The sequence below is a fragment of the Lonchura striata genome, chromosome 16 (assembly GCF_046129695.1).
Source record: "Lonchura striata isolate bLonStr1 chromosome 16, bLonStr1.mat, whole genome shotgun sequence".
Classification (NCBI taxonomy): domain Eukaryota; kingdom Metazoa; phylum Chordata; class Aves; order Passeriformes; family Estrildidae; genus Lonchura; species Lonchura striata.
In genome coordinates, this window is record NC_134618.1 from 16699500 (window position 1) to 16714379 (window position 14880).

At 49.3% G+C, this 14880-nt stretch overlaps 1 protein-coding gene across 2 annotated transcripts; it reads left to right on the forward strand.

The window, feature by feature from the left end:
* The first annotated feature begins 6773 nt into the window (after positions 1–6773).
* Positions 6774–10776, forward strand: GFER (growth factor, augmenter of liver regeneration). 2 transcript variants are annotated; one of them, XM_021547649.3, is made up of 3 exons: positions 6774–6962; positions 7516–7727; positions 8521–10776. In XM_021547649.3, the coding sequence occupies exons 1-3, from the start codon at positions 6774–6776 to the stop codon at positions 8681–8683; spliced, it is 564 nt and encodes a 187-aa protein (XP_021403324.3). In that variant the 3' UTR covers positions 8684–10776. The 2 variants fall into 2 exon arrangements, with proteins under 2 accessions (XP_021403324.3, XP_021403325.1); XM_021547650.2 differs by lacking the exon at positions 6774–6962 and adding an exon at positions 6987–7110.
* The last annotated feature ends 4104 nt before the right edge of the window (positions 10777–14880 follow it).

The following is a 14880-nucleotide window of genomic DNA, read 5'->3' on the forward strand; positions in this document are numbered from 1 at the left end:
CTCCAAGAGAGCCTCCTGCACCCCACCAAGGCGGAGCTCTGCTACTCAAGGAGCATCACTCCAGCTACAGACTGCTCCTCTGGGGACAGAAACACGTTTGTGTCACAGCAGGAGCCACACCAGACTGCCTGCCCCAGACTGCCCACGGCTGGGAAGATGAAGGAGGTCACCCAGAGGCTGCAGGAAGGCCCCAGAGCCACCAGGGCTGTCCCACAGAGTGTTTCCATCCCCAAATTGGCCTCCCTGCCATGACAAATAATCACAGATGCTCTGCTTTTCTTTTCATTTCGGTGTGGATCAGGAGTAACTTCAGCAGAAGCAGAATCTGAGTGCACAGATGCTTGGGGGCAGCCAAAGGCAGCTCCTCTGCAGCTCCTCCCGAGCCGTTTTCCAGGTGCAAGAAGAAACAGCCTTGTCCCAAATGCTTGGAGAGGAGCAGCTGTGTTCTGAACACCTTTCCTGCACACAGAAGTCGTGTCTGGGCTGCTGAGTGACCTGTGCCCCTCACAGCTGACGATGTGTGGGACTCTGCATCAGGGATTTCTCCTTCTACGGCCGGCACAGGAAAGGCAAAGAGAGGAAAAGTCCTCAAACCACCCTCAGGACTCTGCAGCTGCAAGGAAGAGCTACAGAAAGGAGCTGTGGGCACAGCCAAGGGGGGCCTGGAACAAAGCGGGTGGGAAAGCTTCATCTTTCCCTTGCTCACCTTCAGGATCAAAACCTGCCCTTTACTGTTCTTGAAGGTCACCTGTGATGACACATGACCTATCAGCACCTTTAATGAAAAGCCCAGATGCTAAAAGCCGATTTTAAAAGTACAAAGAGGTTTTAGACTTTTAATAAAGAGAGAAGTAGACCTTTATTTAAAAAGAATAATGAAAACCCATCACTGCAGTTGACAAAAGTCTCCTTCACCTCGTGAACAAAGGAAGCAGTTGAACTTTCACACAGGCTGGGATGAGAGATTTTGCAGTAACTAATCCAGAAGAAAGTATTTCTTTTCATCCTAATTCCAGCAGCTGCTGCAGGCACTAAAGCATTTCTCTGTGGCAGACCCAATTCAGAAACCCTTTGAGCCCAGGGAGCAGCTCAGCCCTTTCCCACTCCATCGTGGGAGCTTCTCAGGGTGCACATCCCTCTTCAGTGCTGGGGGCTGCTAATTCCTCAGAGGCAGCTTTATTTCAGGATCCAAAATCACAGCACCGCATCCAACTCCCTCAAACCTCACTCCCGAGGCATCACTGTCTTTGCAAAGCCCTTGGAATGGCCCCATCCAGCCCAGGGAGAGCTCTGCCCATCTCAGGAGCTTTGTTCTCTGCCCGAGGCATGCACAGCAGACAGGCTTCTGTTTACCAAGCACCTGTTGAAATGATTTCATAGTTCTTTTATAAAAGTGACATGTTTTCCTAAGGTTATACAAAATACAAAAGTGTGATTCAAGAAAGAATTTTCCAGAAAGGGTAAGAATGTAACTTAAGCTGTTTCAAGAAGAGGAGGTTCCCTGAATTATTTTCTCAGAAAAAAGCAGTGTTTGATGAGTGCATGGCACAAGGCCAGTACTGTGTGGACATGCTGGGGCTCAGGAACGGGATGTGAAGGGATAAGAAAAGCAGGGTGGAATTTCCAAGGGTGTTGGAGGCTCTGCAGTGCTCAGCCTGCCCTACCCATTCTGAAAACTGGTGGGAGAAAATCCCAGCAACACCAGGACAGCCAACAGCAAGCGCTGCAAGCACCAGCAAACATGGAGAAATACTGTTTTCACTTGGGGAAAATCTGTTCTTACATCATGCTAAATATAGTAAATTGATCAGAGACAAGACCGTTGTGTTCCTTTCAGATTAGTCAGAGATGCTCATCCCACTCTTTCCCTTTCCTCATTCCCCACGGCCATCGAGGAGCAGAGTATGCAAAGCCTTATCTCTCCTGAGGATTCCACCAGCACCAGGAGCTCTGGCTAAAAGTTCACCCTTATTTCAGAGCAAAAACAGCAACTTGTGTTCCTTGGCCCCTTCAGAAACCAGGCAAAACCAGATCCAATCTTTACTCAAAAGCCTGGTGGGAGAAGAGCAATGTGGAAGGAATTGTTTTTTCATCTATGTTTAATTCTTAATGAGTCCAAACATAGCAACTGTTACCTGAGGAAAACCTCTTCCACTGAAGGAGACTTCCTGTTGAATTCCTTTGACTTCCTTTTGGAAAAAAGGAATCATCCCAAACCAGGGGCCACTCTCCTTTTACAAAGCCAAGAGAACAGGAGCTGCTCACTGAAGACTTTGTTTTTAAGGAACACAAAAGGAACCCCCAAATTTGCTGTGTTTATCCTCAGAATGGATGAACAGATTCCAGGGATGCTTGGAGTGGGTCTGGGAAGGAGGAGATAGATTGGAGCACAACACAAACAGGACCACCTAAACCAACCTGCAGAAATAATTTGGTTTTCTCCCTGTCCCTGCCATCACTTTTACTCATGGATTCCCATTTTAATCAGCAAGAGGATCCACACATAAAAATGGCACCAGCCTTAAAAGAACCAATTCAGTGTCGGGTGTAGATGCCCAGATTTGAGCAAGGCAGTGCCTTGTGCTGTCTTACACTCCAGACTGTTCTGAGCACATTTCAACAGTTCTGGATGGATCAGAACAGAGACATCTCACCCATTTCCTGGCAGGGGGGCTGCAGGCTCCTTTGTGGTATCTGGGAGATAAATGTTGGGAAATTTTGCAGGTGATAAAGTTCTTATATGCAAGCAGAGAGGATTGATATGATTCACTTACCTAGAAATAAATGTCTTTTTGTTGTTGTTGTTTCTATTTCCTAGTTGGCTGTAATTTCCCAAACAAGTCTATGACTAATTCCTGGTGCTGACATATCACTGGTCAGACATTAGGCTCACATTCTTACATGTAAATACAAGACAGCTTCCTGCTGTATTGCTCTGCAGAGGGAAACAGTTACATTCAGCTGGAACTACCTACAAAACCATCACAAAAAACACTTGGTAAGGATCCTGAGAGGCACAGGGTACATTTCCCCCCCCCCCCCCCAAAAAAAAAAAAAAAATCAAAGAATCATGTTATGGTTTGGGTTGGAAGGACCTTAAAGTCCATCCACTGCCACCCCCTGCCATGGGCAGGGACACCTTGCACTATCCCAGGGTGCTCCAAGCCCTGTCCAACCTCAGCTTGGGCACTTCCAGGGATGGGCAACCAGGATCTCTCTGGACAACCTGCTCCACTTGCCTCGTTTGAAACTTCAAATAAATGACTGGATATTCAGTGTGTTTAGATTTCCAAATGAAGAAGGCTCCGAGAATATTATTCCTTGTCCCAGTCCATAGTGACCAACCCGCAGGAAGCTGGGGTCACACTGCTGGGAAAGAGTTGTGTGAATCCTTGGGATCCTCCCTCCTCGGGATCATTTCCCCTTGTGTCTCCTCTCCTCGGAGCCACCCCTCCATGCAGTCACCTGCTTTGCTCAGGGGCTGTACTTAAGCCAGGACTTCTGTTTTGCCCAAGCCCACGTGAGGATGCCTGTGCCATGGATTTTGCAGGGCTCAGCAGGGTGGGGAGGGTGTCCAGCCCCATTTCTTCTTCCTTTCCCCAGCCCCACTGTCAGCTGCCTGTTCCCAGCTCTCATGTAGCAGGCACAAAGGTAAGAGCAGAAGATCAAACAGCTCTGAGAAAGGCAAACACAGCCTGTGATTTTCTCCAGCATGGGCTTTACTGCTGCTTCCTGGTGACTGCTGTCAGCAGCCCCCGACTGCCCCATTCTCCATATGGGGACATACCCAGTGACATCTGTGGCTTCAGTGGGCCCAGTCTCACAGACACTGGTGCTCTGCTGGCACCATCTGTGCCCAGGAGCCCTGGGCAAGGACACCTTCCACCCTCCCAGGCTGCTCCCAGCCCTGTCCAAGCTGGCTTTGGACACTCCCAGGGATCCAGGGCAGACACAGCTGCTCTGGGCACTCTGTGCCAGGGCCTGCCCACGCTCACGGGGAAGGATTCCTCCCCAAAATCTAATTTGTGTGAGGAGTTTGTTTGGTAACAGGCTGTAGCACACTGCAGCTCCTAAATCAGCACTGGGAGCAGAGGGTTGGGTGGGCTGTCCAAGGGAGAGCAGGAGGGAATGTTCCCTCATCCTTCCTCGGCTCTGCACCACATTCCTTCCTTTGGATGGAACCAGTTTGGCTCTGCACTTGGATTAATTTAGATACAGTAAAGTTAATTTCCTTGCTCTGATTTGAATTGGAGCATTTCACCTTTTTTTAAACTTTTAAATCCAAGCTGATGCTGGATCTGAAGGCAAGTGGAGAAAATTGGGAGGATCTTTTCCTAAAGAGCCCATTCTGCTCCTAGAGCAACATGGAGCACAAATCTCTGTAACCAACAGATTCCTTCAACGCTTTTCCTTTTCAATAAAAATGCTGATATTTTAACTGAATCCATAAATTAAATCACAATCAAGGAAGCAAAGTCTGCTAACAGCCAAACCAGGAGATTGCTGTAACTTGGAAACATCTTTGCACCTGTTTAATTGCTTCTAGACCAAACAATAAAGCTCTAGAGGAAATTCCCTCAGTATCTCATTCTCTTTTTTCCTGACTTTACAAAAATTAATGAGGTTATGAGCATCCATTAAAACATTTATTGCTGGCCAAGGAAAACAGACATAAAAATGTTGCTGTCCCTACTTGATCTTCCTTTGCGTGTGAAATTTATCTTTACAGTTTTTTACAACTTTAAACAAGTTTAGGAACTTCCAGCAGTTCCTACCAGTTACTCACATGTCTTCTCTCCCTCCCCCCCCCCCCCCCCCAAAAATCAGCAAAGAAATACTCCCAAGAAATTGCAAATAAACAAAAATAAAGGAGCACTGGTAAATAGAGACCCCAAGACGGAGACCCAGACTATCAGCTGAGTGCTCCACAGAGCAGGAACAGTTCAGCCATTTCCACATGAAATACACCAAGCGCTGAAGTATTTTTAAGGGCAAGTCTTTGAGGTATTTCTCTAAAATGATGCTTTTTCCAATACACATTTTACACCACACTGTGTTAAATAAAGCACATACATATATTTATATATAAGGTGAACATTTTGGTCCAGCTCCATCCTGGGAATACATTTGTTTGCATTAAACAAAATAATCATATTTTTCACTTGACCTACAGGTGATGAACAGGTGAAAAGTTGAAGTGGATACAAAATTCACATTGCTTACTTGTGGTTCTCAAACCTTTAAGAGCATGACAGAATCAAGCCAAAAAGAAGGATGAGAGCAAGTCTGTGCTGCTCTCCAAGTTTTCACCCTCTGGCCTCTCTTAAGACTTTTGTGAGGCCACAGCTAATTAACATTTCCAAGGGGTGAAAAAACAAGCTCCAAAGTCTGATGCCAGGCTGGACAGTTGCTGAGGTTATCTCTCTCATGTGCTCACAAGCCTGTGGCTCTCTGGGAATAAAAGAAAAAATGTGAAATGTCCACTCAAGACCAAGGCCCTGGGGCCAGGTCCGGCTCTCCATCACCCTGAGGAACCCAGCCACTCCCAGGCAGCGCCTGCCGTGGTGAGAGATGTGCCAACACCCTCAGAAAGAGGAAAATCCTCCCTCAGTATGGATCTATAAGCATGTGATGGATGTTAAAAACATGAAAACTTTATATGGGCGTGTTCCTATAAAGGAGCATGAGTTGAATGGAGTTATCCACGTGTTTGTCCATAAAATTGCCCTGTTGATTGTATGACTCTGCTGGAGATAATGCTGAGGTGCCTGTCAGCACTGCTGGCATGAAGGAGAGCTGCTGTGTGTCACAGGGTCTGCCACACCATATCTAAACATCCCAGAATCCCAGAATAGTTGAGTTTGGAAGAGATCATCCAGTCCAGCCCTCTGCCCAGGCAGGGTCACCTGGAGCAGGTGACACAGGAACGTGTCCGGGTGGGTTTGGGATGTCTCCTGAGGGAGACTCCACACCCTCCCTGGGCAGCTGTAAAGAGCTCACTGCAAAGAGTTTCTTCCTCATGTCAACATGGAACCTGCTGTGTTTTAGTTCCTGGGCACTGCTCCCCATCCTGTCATTGAACAGAGTCTGGCACCATCCTCTGACACCCCTGGGAGGGATTTTATGGATTGATGGGATCCCCTCTCAGCCTTCCCTTCTCCAGACTGAGCAGGCCCAGCTCCTGCAGTCTCTCCTCACTACAGAGATGCTCCACACCTCATAGGAACATATATTTATATGTATTTCTGTGCTCATTTGGGAGGGACATTTGAGAGGACTTTGACACCGACTGAAGGGATGTGGCAGAGCCCCCTCACACCCTCAGGAGGGACATGGCAGAGTTTCCTCACACCCTAAGGGGGAACATGGCAGAGTCCCCTCACACCCTGAGGGAGGACATGGCAGAGCCCCCTCACAGCCTGAGGGGGAACATGGCAGAGTCTCTTCACACCCTCAGGGGGATCATGGCAGAGTCCCCTCACACCCTCAGGGGGATCATGGCAGAGCCCCCTCACAGCCTGAGGGGGAACATGGCAGAGCCCCCTCACAGCCTGAGGGAGGACATGGCAGAGTCCCCTCACACAGAGGGGAAGCAGAGGGAGAAGCACAGCCGGGAGTATCGTATTCTCCTCGCATACGATATTTAAACACAGAGCTCGCTGCCGTTTATTAGTAAAAACACCGCAGAAACAGCAGTGGGGTCCGCGCCGGGCGCCAGCCCCGTCACGGCGGGAATGGCGCCGCCCCGGCCCGGCCTGCACCGCGGCGCCAGCATGGCGGCGCCCAGCGAGGGCCGCGCGGGCCGGGCTGCCGCGTCCTTCCCGGGCACCGACAGCGGCTCCTTCCCCTTCTCCGTCCCGCACGGCGCGGCGGGAGAGCCATCCAAGAAGCCGTGCCGAGCCTGCACGGATTTCAAGAGCTGGCTCCGCGAGCAGAGGAAGCAGGCGGCCCCGGGCAGCGCGGTGAGGCGCGGCGGGAGCCCTCGCTGGAGCCATGGCGGCCCCCAGTCCCTGCAGAGCTCCCTCAGTCCTCCATCCTGCCCCCCTCAAGTGGGATGAGGCTGCGTGTTCCCTTCAGGGTGTGAAGGAGCTGGAGATCCCCTTCCTTTCGGTGGGAATGGGAAGGGGATCCCCATCTTCTCCTCGGGGGTGAGGGGGCTCTGCCATTATGCCGCTGAGGGGGTGAGGGGGGCTCTGCCATGTCCCCTGAGGGAGTGAAAGGGTCTTTGCCTTGTCCCCACAGAGAGTGTGAGGGGGACTCTGCCATGTCCCCTGAGGGAGTGAAAGGGTCTTTGCCTTGTCCCCACAGAGGGTGTGAGGGGGACTTTGCCATGTCCCCTCAGAAGGCGTGAGGAGGCTCTGCAGTGTCCCCTCAGAAGGTGTGAGGGCGGCTCTACCATGTCCTCAGAAAGGATGTGAAGGACCTGTTCCCCCCATCTCACCTTGCCACCCAGCGCAAAAGGGCTGTTTCCCCACCCAGCCCGGCGTCCCCTCACACCCCTCTGTCCCTCTGCAGGACGTGGCGGTGGCAGAGGAGAAGGAGCCCCCTCCGGACTGTCCCCTGGACAGCGAGCAGCTGGGCCGCAGCACCTGGGCTTTCCTGCACACCATGGCTGCCTACTACCCCGACCGGCCCTCCAGGGCACAGCAGAAGGAGATGAGGGACTTCATTCACCTCTTCTCCAAGTTCTACCCCTGCGAGCACTGCGCAGAGGACCTGAGGGAAAGGTGAGCTGCCTCAGAGAGTTTTTTCAGGATCTGGGGGAAGGTGAGTTTCCTCAGTGGGTTTTCTGAGGCTCTGGAGGACAGGTGATTGGCCTCAGCAAGTTTTCTGAGGATCTGAGGGAAAGGTGAGTTTCCTCAGCAGTTTTTTTTAGGTTCTGAAGGACAGGTGAGTGGCCTCAGCAGGTTTTTTTGAGGCTCTGAGGGAAAGGGTGAGTTTCCTCAGTGGGTTTTTTTGAAGATCTGAGGGAAAGGTGAGTAGCCTCAGGAAGTCTTTGTGCTGGAGGGGCTTGCTAGAAGTGCTGGGCTGCAGCAGCTAGTTTGCATATCAGCAGCTCTTCCTGCACTGGGGGTTTGTAGCTACCTGAACTGGTTTCTTCCATTATTGCATCAATCACAGATGCACTTACTCAGAAAACAAACACTTGTCCTCATGCTGTTGGGTTCTGTGCTGCCTCCAGGGCCTCACTGAGGTGATCTTGGAATTTTCTGGTTCAAAATGGGCTTGTGAACAGCTGTGGAATTAGACTGGGATAATTTGGTTTTCAGGAGACAAGTATTCTTCTACCCTCTAAAATGCCCTGTGCTGGCAATCTGAGTAGTGGAGGCAAGGACTGAAATGGGCTGAGGTGTTTGATTTGGTAGAAGGTGTCTGCCCACGGCAGGGGCTTGGGTTGAGATGATCTTTAAAATCCATTCCAACCCAAATCATTCTGGGATTCTTTGATAAGGTTTTCTGATGCTCTCAGCTTCTTTCTCAGAAGTTTCAAATAATTTGTTTCCCATTGCCTCTTTGCAGATTACGGACAAACCAACCCGACACGAGCACCAGGAGTAACTTCTCCCAGTGGCTGTGTCTGCTCCACAACGAAGTGAACAGGAAGCTGGGGAAGTCGGAATTCGACTGCTCCCGTGTGGATGAGCGCTGGAGGGATGGCTGGAAGGACGGGAGCTGTGATTAACCCGGAGGGATTGCTCTGGGAATCCAGCAGAGCAGTGCAGTACACGTGGAGTTGCTGCAGGAACAGTGGGACATAATAACTCTGTTTGTGTGGGACTGATTCAGAGCTGAACCAATGCCAAAAGGAGAATTGAAAATCCTATCCCAATGATATTTTGATAAGTAATGGTACCTGAGGGGTTGAGGCTGCCAGAAACCTCTGAGGCTGGGTCACTGACAAACTCATTTAATTATGACATTTCCTGATTTTGGGGACATTTGCTTATTTTTGTGGCTGGAATTCATTTTCCCTGAACACAGTGGTGTTCTCTGCAGGCATTGCCTGATGTTTTAGAAAAGGCATCTGATTAATTGTCACTTTCTGTTCTGATAGAGAATACTCATGCTGGGTTTGGTGCCAAGTCTGTACCCCTGGATTTCTCTCTCCAGGATCTCCAACATTTGTTGTTACTCTTGCATCCAGTTCCTTTGATAAAAGTCCTGAGGGCAGGTACTTTTAATTTAAACACTAAAATATGGAGCCCAGATTTCTCAATTTGGTTTTGTGTTTCAACTTACCATGTCAGAGGCCAAAACAGAGTCAAAATCATTTCAAGTTCTTCACGTAGGTCGTGATCTCATCCCTTCCTGCACTCCTGGCAGGGAGAGGTTTGCACAAACCCTGACAACAGTTTTTTTTTCCCTTCCCTGCTTCCTGCTGAGGTTTTCTTACCTATTTTATTGAGCTTCCTTATTTCATGCCCTACAGCACACCTGTGAATTTACCCTTGGGGATTTTTGGCAAGTTTTGACTGGATAGTTTAATGGTGCTGCTGTAATTAGAGCAGTGGCACCTCTTATCTGAGCCTTTGGTCCCCACAGCACTGTGTGGGACTCCTCAGTGGTTAGAGAACCAGCAACACCTTTGGAAACACATTTTAACATTTTGTGGCACAGTCAAGTCCTTTCAAGCCGGGTCTGTTAGATGAATGTGAGACTTTTATGGACTAATGATTTCTGAACTTTTTACATCGTTACATTTCTAAACACAAACCCAAATGAGCCATTACCCAGGTACTGTGTGAAGAGTGTGATTGAAGGTGTCGTTCAGGCTACTAAAAGTGCTCAGAAAATTTCCCTATCAGCATGTTGAGGTTCTTAGAACAAATAAATCCCAGCTCTTGGGTTTTGTGTTTTGGTAATAAACTCAGCCCCCAAAGCAAAGCCCATTGGGATCCCCTAGAGGGGAGAGGACCAAGAAAAGGGCAGGTAGGACCCTGCTGACTCAGTTCTGCCAGGACACTTTTAGCAGCTGGGGGTGTGGGCAGGCGTCTCCTCTGGGTTTGGTTGTGCTAAAGCAGGAATTTTGTGTTCTTCCACTGTTCTCTGTGACAATTCCCTCGCCCACGGAGCAGATGATGAGATTTCTCCCTCATTTGTTGCAGTGTAAACGAGCAGGTTGGTGAAACATCTGTCCCGTCCTTTGTCACCTTCGTCTAGCAGGGGAGCAGGCTGGGGGCTTGCACTGGCCTGTGCCAGTCCTGGGGTGTGCTGGCCAGGCTCAGGGAGCAGCGGGGACATGGGAGCCTCCCAGCACACGTGTCCCCTCCCTGGGTGCACAGGGGGAAGTGAGCCTGCACCCAGCACATCCTGTCACTTTGTGTGCTGCCCTGCAGGAGGAGAAGCCTGTCCTGTCCTGGCAGGGGTGGGGAAGAGCCTTCAAGCTGAATCTGTGTCTTTAGCAAATCCTGCCTGAAAATGAGGCCACCAGCTGTGGCCAGGATGCTTTTAGGACAGTTTCTATCTTTACCATGTGGCCATTTATGAAATGCTTGCACTTTGTTCTCTCGTGTTTTTGGCTTGGCAGAAGAGCTCTGGTGTAGTTCTCAGGCATATCCTCACCTCCATGCACTTGACCATGTGGGGATTGGGGGGATTTGTTCTGCTGCTCATTTGTACCACAAGTTTTAGTCTGGGGTAAGGAATTTCCATTGGAGGTCTTCACACTCATTGTGAATTCTCTGCTAACTGCACTTGATTAAATCTAGTTTTAAAAATCCCTGTATTCAAATTATATTTCCTGTTGATGTAAAAACAATAAAGCAACTGAGTGCACTGCTGGTTCACTCCTGCTGGGATCTTAGGGGTGGGATCTTGGAAAAGGAATCACGCTGTGCTGGTGGGTCTAACCTCTGCATGCCAAGATATTACTGTTATATATACAAAACAAGATATATATATATAATTATGGATGTGTATATTATAGTTTGGTGGCTCAGGGAAATTGTGTGATTCTGTGTGCATTGATCAGACAAGGTGGGGCTGCTCCTGGTCCTTTCCTCGTGTGCTGTTGGATTGATGCAGTTCTCTGTTGGCCCTACAGCAATGCAGGGATTTTTCCAGCGGTCCTGTCAAGTCGGAATTTGCTTTTATATGGGGACCAGTGGGAATTTTTATGGGATCCCAGTGATTTTCTTGACTTGCAGACAGCGTGAGGGGCAGCATTAGAGTTGGGAGTAGCTCAGCTCTTGCTGGTTTGGAGCAGGGTTTGCAATCCCATTGCCTGCAATGAGGAGAGGAAGAGCAGAGTCAGGAGCAGGTGCTGCCTGAGGAGCTTGTGGGACCTTTCTCAAGAGCTGCTGCTGCTGCTGTGTGACAGGAACCTGACCAACCTTGCAGCTTCCCAAATTCCTCGCTGTTTTCATGGGCTGGTTTGCATCCAATCCATGCTTCACTTTTTTTTCCCCTTCTTTTCAACATTTTTATCCCATCCCCAAAAGCAAAGAGCAGGGAGCCCTGGGGGAATCATCTGTTCCATGGATGGCAGGCAGACTTGCAGATGCTGGCAGAAGCAGCACTGTGCCTTTGACATTTTTCCAGGGATTAGCTGTTCCTTTGCAGGGCGTTGGGTGTATGCAGGCTCCTGTTTGCAGTAGGATTCCCAAGAGTTGTTTTATTTTCTCATGTCTTCTGCTTCAGTCTGTTCCAGGCAGTGTGGGAGACTCTTCCTCTTGGAGTTTTACAGGCTTGGAGAGGGAAGGGTTTGGATTTTTTTGTTTGTTTTTTCTTTCCTCTCCTTCTAAGCACTGATTTTTTTATTCCATTCCTGGAATGACTGCTCAAGGTTTTTGTCTAAAGGATGGAGAGGAGCTATCCAATATTATTTGAAGTCAGGATTAAGCACAACCAACAAGGTGATGTGAAGTCAACTCTTGATTTTGTAGGGTAATAAGGAAAGTAATAACACATAAAAAGCAAACCACATGTAATGGCACAGAGACAAACCAGTTAAATTTAATCCAAGGGGGTGAGGGTCAGCCTTGACACCAGCTGGGGCACTGCTCTGGATCAGTCCCACAGGGAAGTGTTGGTGAACACCAAATCCTGGTTCCAGGCTGGCCAACCCTCAGTTCAGGTGTTAATCACAGTGCAGGGAGCTGAGGGACAATGGTAGCTGGCACCTTCTGCAAAACTGTGAACAAAGCTTGTTTGCTGAGGATAAACGAGGTTTTATGCTCTTCTCTCTGCTGGTGCATGTAAAAAAACCCCAACCCAGATGGAGCTGATTTTCCTGTCATTTCTGAATATCTTTACTGCTGTTAAGACTTCCACAGGTAGGATCACAGAATCTCCTCAGTGAGGAGGCACCCACAGGGCCCACCCAGCTCCCAAGGCTGACGAGCCACACCAGCCTTTGCCGAGCTTTGCTGTGCTCCCCTTGGCATGGGACAGTCCTGGTGAGGGGTGGCTGGTCCAGCCCGGAGAGTTCTGCTGGCATTTCCCTGGGCCCAGCACCTGGCACGGGCTGGCACCTCGGCAGGGTCCCTGGCACTGGGACCTGCCCTCCACTTCCACGGGCTGTGCTAGTGCAGGCTGATGCTTTTCCTCCCGAGCACTCCAAGCCCACAAGCCCTGTCCTGGTCCCAGTTTTCCCTCCCACCCAGCTGTGATTCTCCTTGGCTTCTGCTCGTGGCTGCAGTGTGCTTCCCACGGGGAAACACGGGGAAAATTCCCTTCACATCTGACCAAGCCAACAGCAGAGGGCAACAGAGGATGTATTGCCGTGTATCTCCTTGTGCTTCCTTGACTTTTCCACCTCTTACCCATCTCTGGAACAAGACTGCTCCAGACACCAAATGTTTTACCTCATCCTAGTCCCTTTCCTGGGCCTTTGGGAGGAGATTTTGGTGCCTTCCGTTACTTTTCAAACGAGTGTGCAAGCCTCTTGTGTAATTACCACAACGAGGGATGTGTTATTCCTCTGCCTGCAGCTAAAATCTGCACTTGGAAGCAGAATAAAGCCCTGGATGCTGTTTCCAGCATGTTTCCTACCTGATCTTCAGCCCATAGCTGGTGATATATGGAGATGTTCTGGCTTTTTTTGGTCATTAACAGATTAGAAAGGGTGAATTTACCTCACTGGATAATTTTGTAAGAGTGACAGGGCTCCTGCACAAACCAGAGGTAGGTACAGGAAACAATTCACAACAGTGACAACAGCCAGAGAAGTGCTCCAACTTCCTTGGCATTGTTGTCACCTGCTTTGCTCTGCATGGGAAAAGGTGGGAAGAAATCCCACAGTTTCATGGGAGTTTTGCTTTGGGTTAGCAGATCTGTGAGAAAGGAAACCGTTGAGTTAATTTAATGTCTGTCCCACCAGGCATTTCATGCAGCCCCTAAAACCTTCCACATTTCCCAGAACACCAAGCTTTAGTGTTCTTCTAAGCTCGAGTCCCACTGCTGGATGGAGATTTGCCCTGTGAATTCTGAGGATGGTCAGACAAAACTGGGCTTTCCCTGCTTTTTCCATCCAGGTGTGCATAAAAAAAAAAAAAAAAAAATACAATGCCTTCATGGCCAGAGCACGTGGCTGGAGTCTCTAGAGATCAAAATTTAGTTCTTTTTTAGTCATAATCTTCCTGCTAGACACCAAGTAAGTCACTTCATCTTCTGTGGCCACATTTTCACTTCTGCACAAGGGAGGTAAAATAGCTGTCAGGGCAGTCTTCGCCTGTATTTCCTGTTTAGATGAAAATCTCCTTCAGGGGGGCTGTTTTAATGGGCTTGTGCTGCACAAGCCTGGGCCTGAGAGTGTTCACACTTATAAAATCCCTCATCTCCATCCATCCCACAAATCTCTTTTCCATCAGCTTGCATCCTGCTGGTGAATGTGAGGACCTGCTGGGGTTGTGTTCAGTTAAGAAACGAAGCTTTTCTTATTTTCAGTGTATTTTTGGCAGCAAAGCTTGATGTAGCTGTGGATGCTCTTCATGCCCAGTATGGCTTGAGCTGCCCCATGTCCTTGTACCTGTCAGCTGCAGGTGACAGGCACCAAGGTCAGCTGTTGGTGGCATGTCCCCAGCACGCTGGGACCTGCTGGTGTGCAGACCAGTTTGGGGAACAGCAAACACCTTGTTCCCCCTTTTCAAACTCCTCCCAAGGTGGGGAGCAGTGGCTGAATCAGATGAGATTCTGGCTTGCCAAAAGCCCCGAAATTTTCATGCTGTGAGATATTTGGAGGAGCAGATGCCGAGTTCCCTCCTGAGGCGTTGAGGCCACGGCTGCACCGCTGTGAGGTGTTTTGGAACCCCTTGGGGTTTGATTCAGTTTGGGTTTTACACAAGCACTGAGATACCAACTCCCCTTTTCAAAACCACCTCAACTCACTGAGCTCTGTTATCTCAGTCTTCTCTCACTGATTTCTGTTAGAAAAGTTTTCCACAGTTTTTTCTGGCACACTTATCCTGGGTTTATCTGTGTACAGTAAGTGCTGAATCCCACCTGAGAAAGGTTTCAGAAGCAGATGAGTAACCAGCTAATAAATGATCTTCCAGATATTTTTGGATCTCTTAGGGTAAAAATCATGAAGAGCTTTCTAGTGACAGTGGGCTAAGGTACTGCTCATTCTCTCTGCCCAGATCCCTACGGACTTCTAAGCCCTTCTCAATATTCCTATTAACTCTCACTTTCATTTTCTCATTTGATGGCTGAAAGCAGCATCAGCCAAGCTCTAATGAAGGGCAAGCAAAGCATTTCAGAGCAACAACTAAACGTCTCTCAAAGTGCTGCTTCCAGCCTGCTGCCCGGGGAATGTGAAGGACAACCTGTTTTTCCACCCACGCCCATGTCAGGGCCAGCTCAGACCACGGGGAGCTGCTGCAGCAGTGGCTAAAATCCATGTCTGGAGCCTGCCCAGCTCCCTCGGGTGGGCTCTGCAGC

Bases quoted from the DNA above. Each gene is read 5' to 3' on its own strand.
- GFER (XM_021547649.3), top strand. From the start codon at position 6,774: ATGGCGGCGCCCAGCGAGGGCCGCGCGGGCCGGGCTGCCGCGTCCTTC. The intron at 6,963-7,515 runs GTGAGGCGCGGC...GTCCCTCTGCAG, and splicing joins AGGCGGCCCCGGGCAGCGCG to GACGTGGCGGTGGCAGAGGA. The intron at 7,728-8,520 runs GTGAGCTGCCTC...GCCTCTTTGCAG, and splicing joins GCAGAGGACCTGAGGGAAAG to ATTACGGACAAACCAACCCG.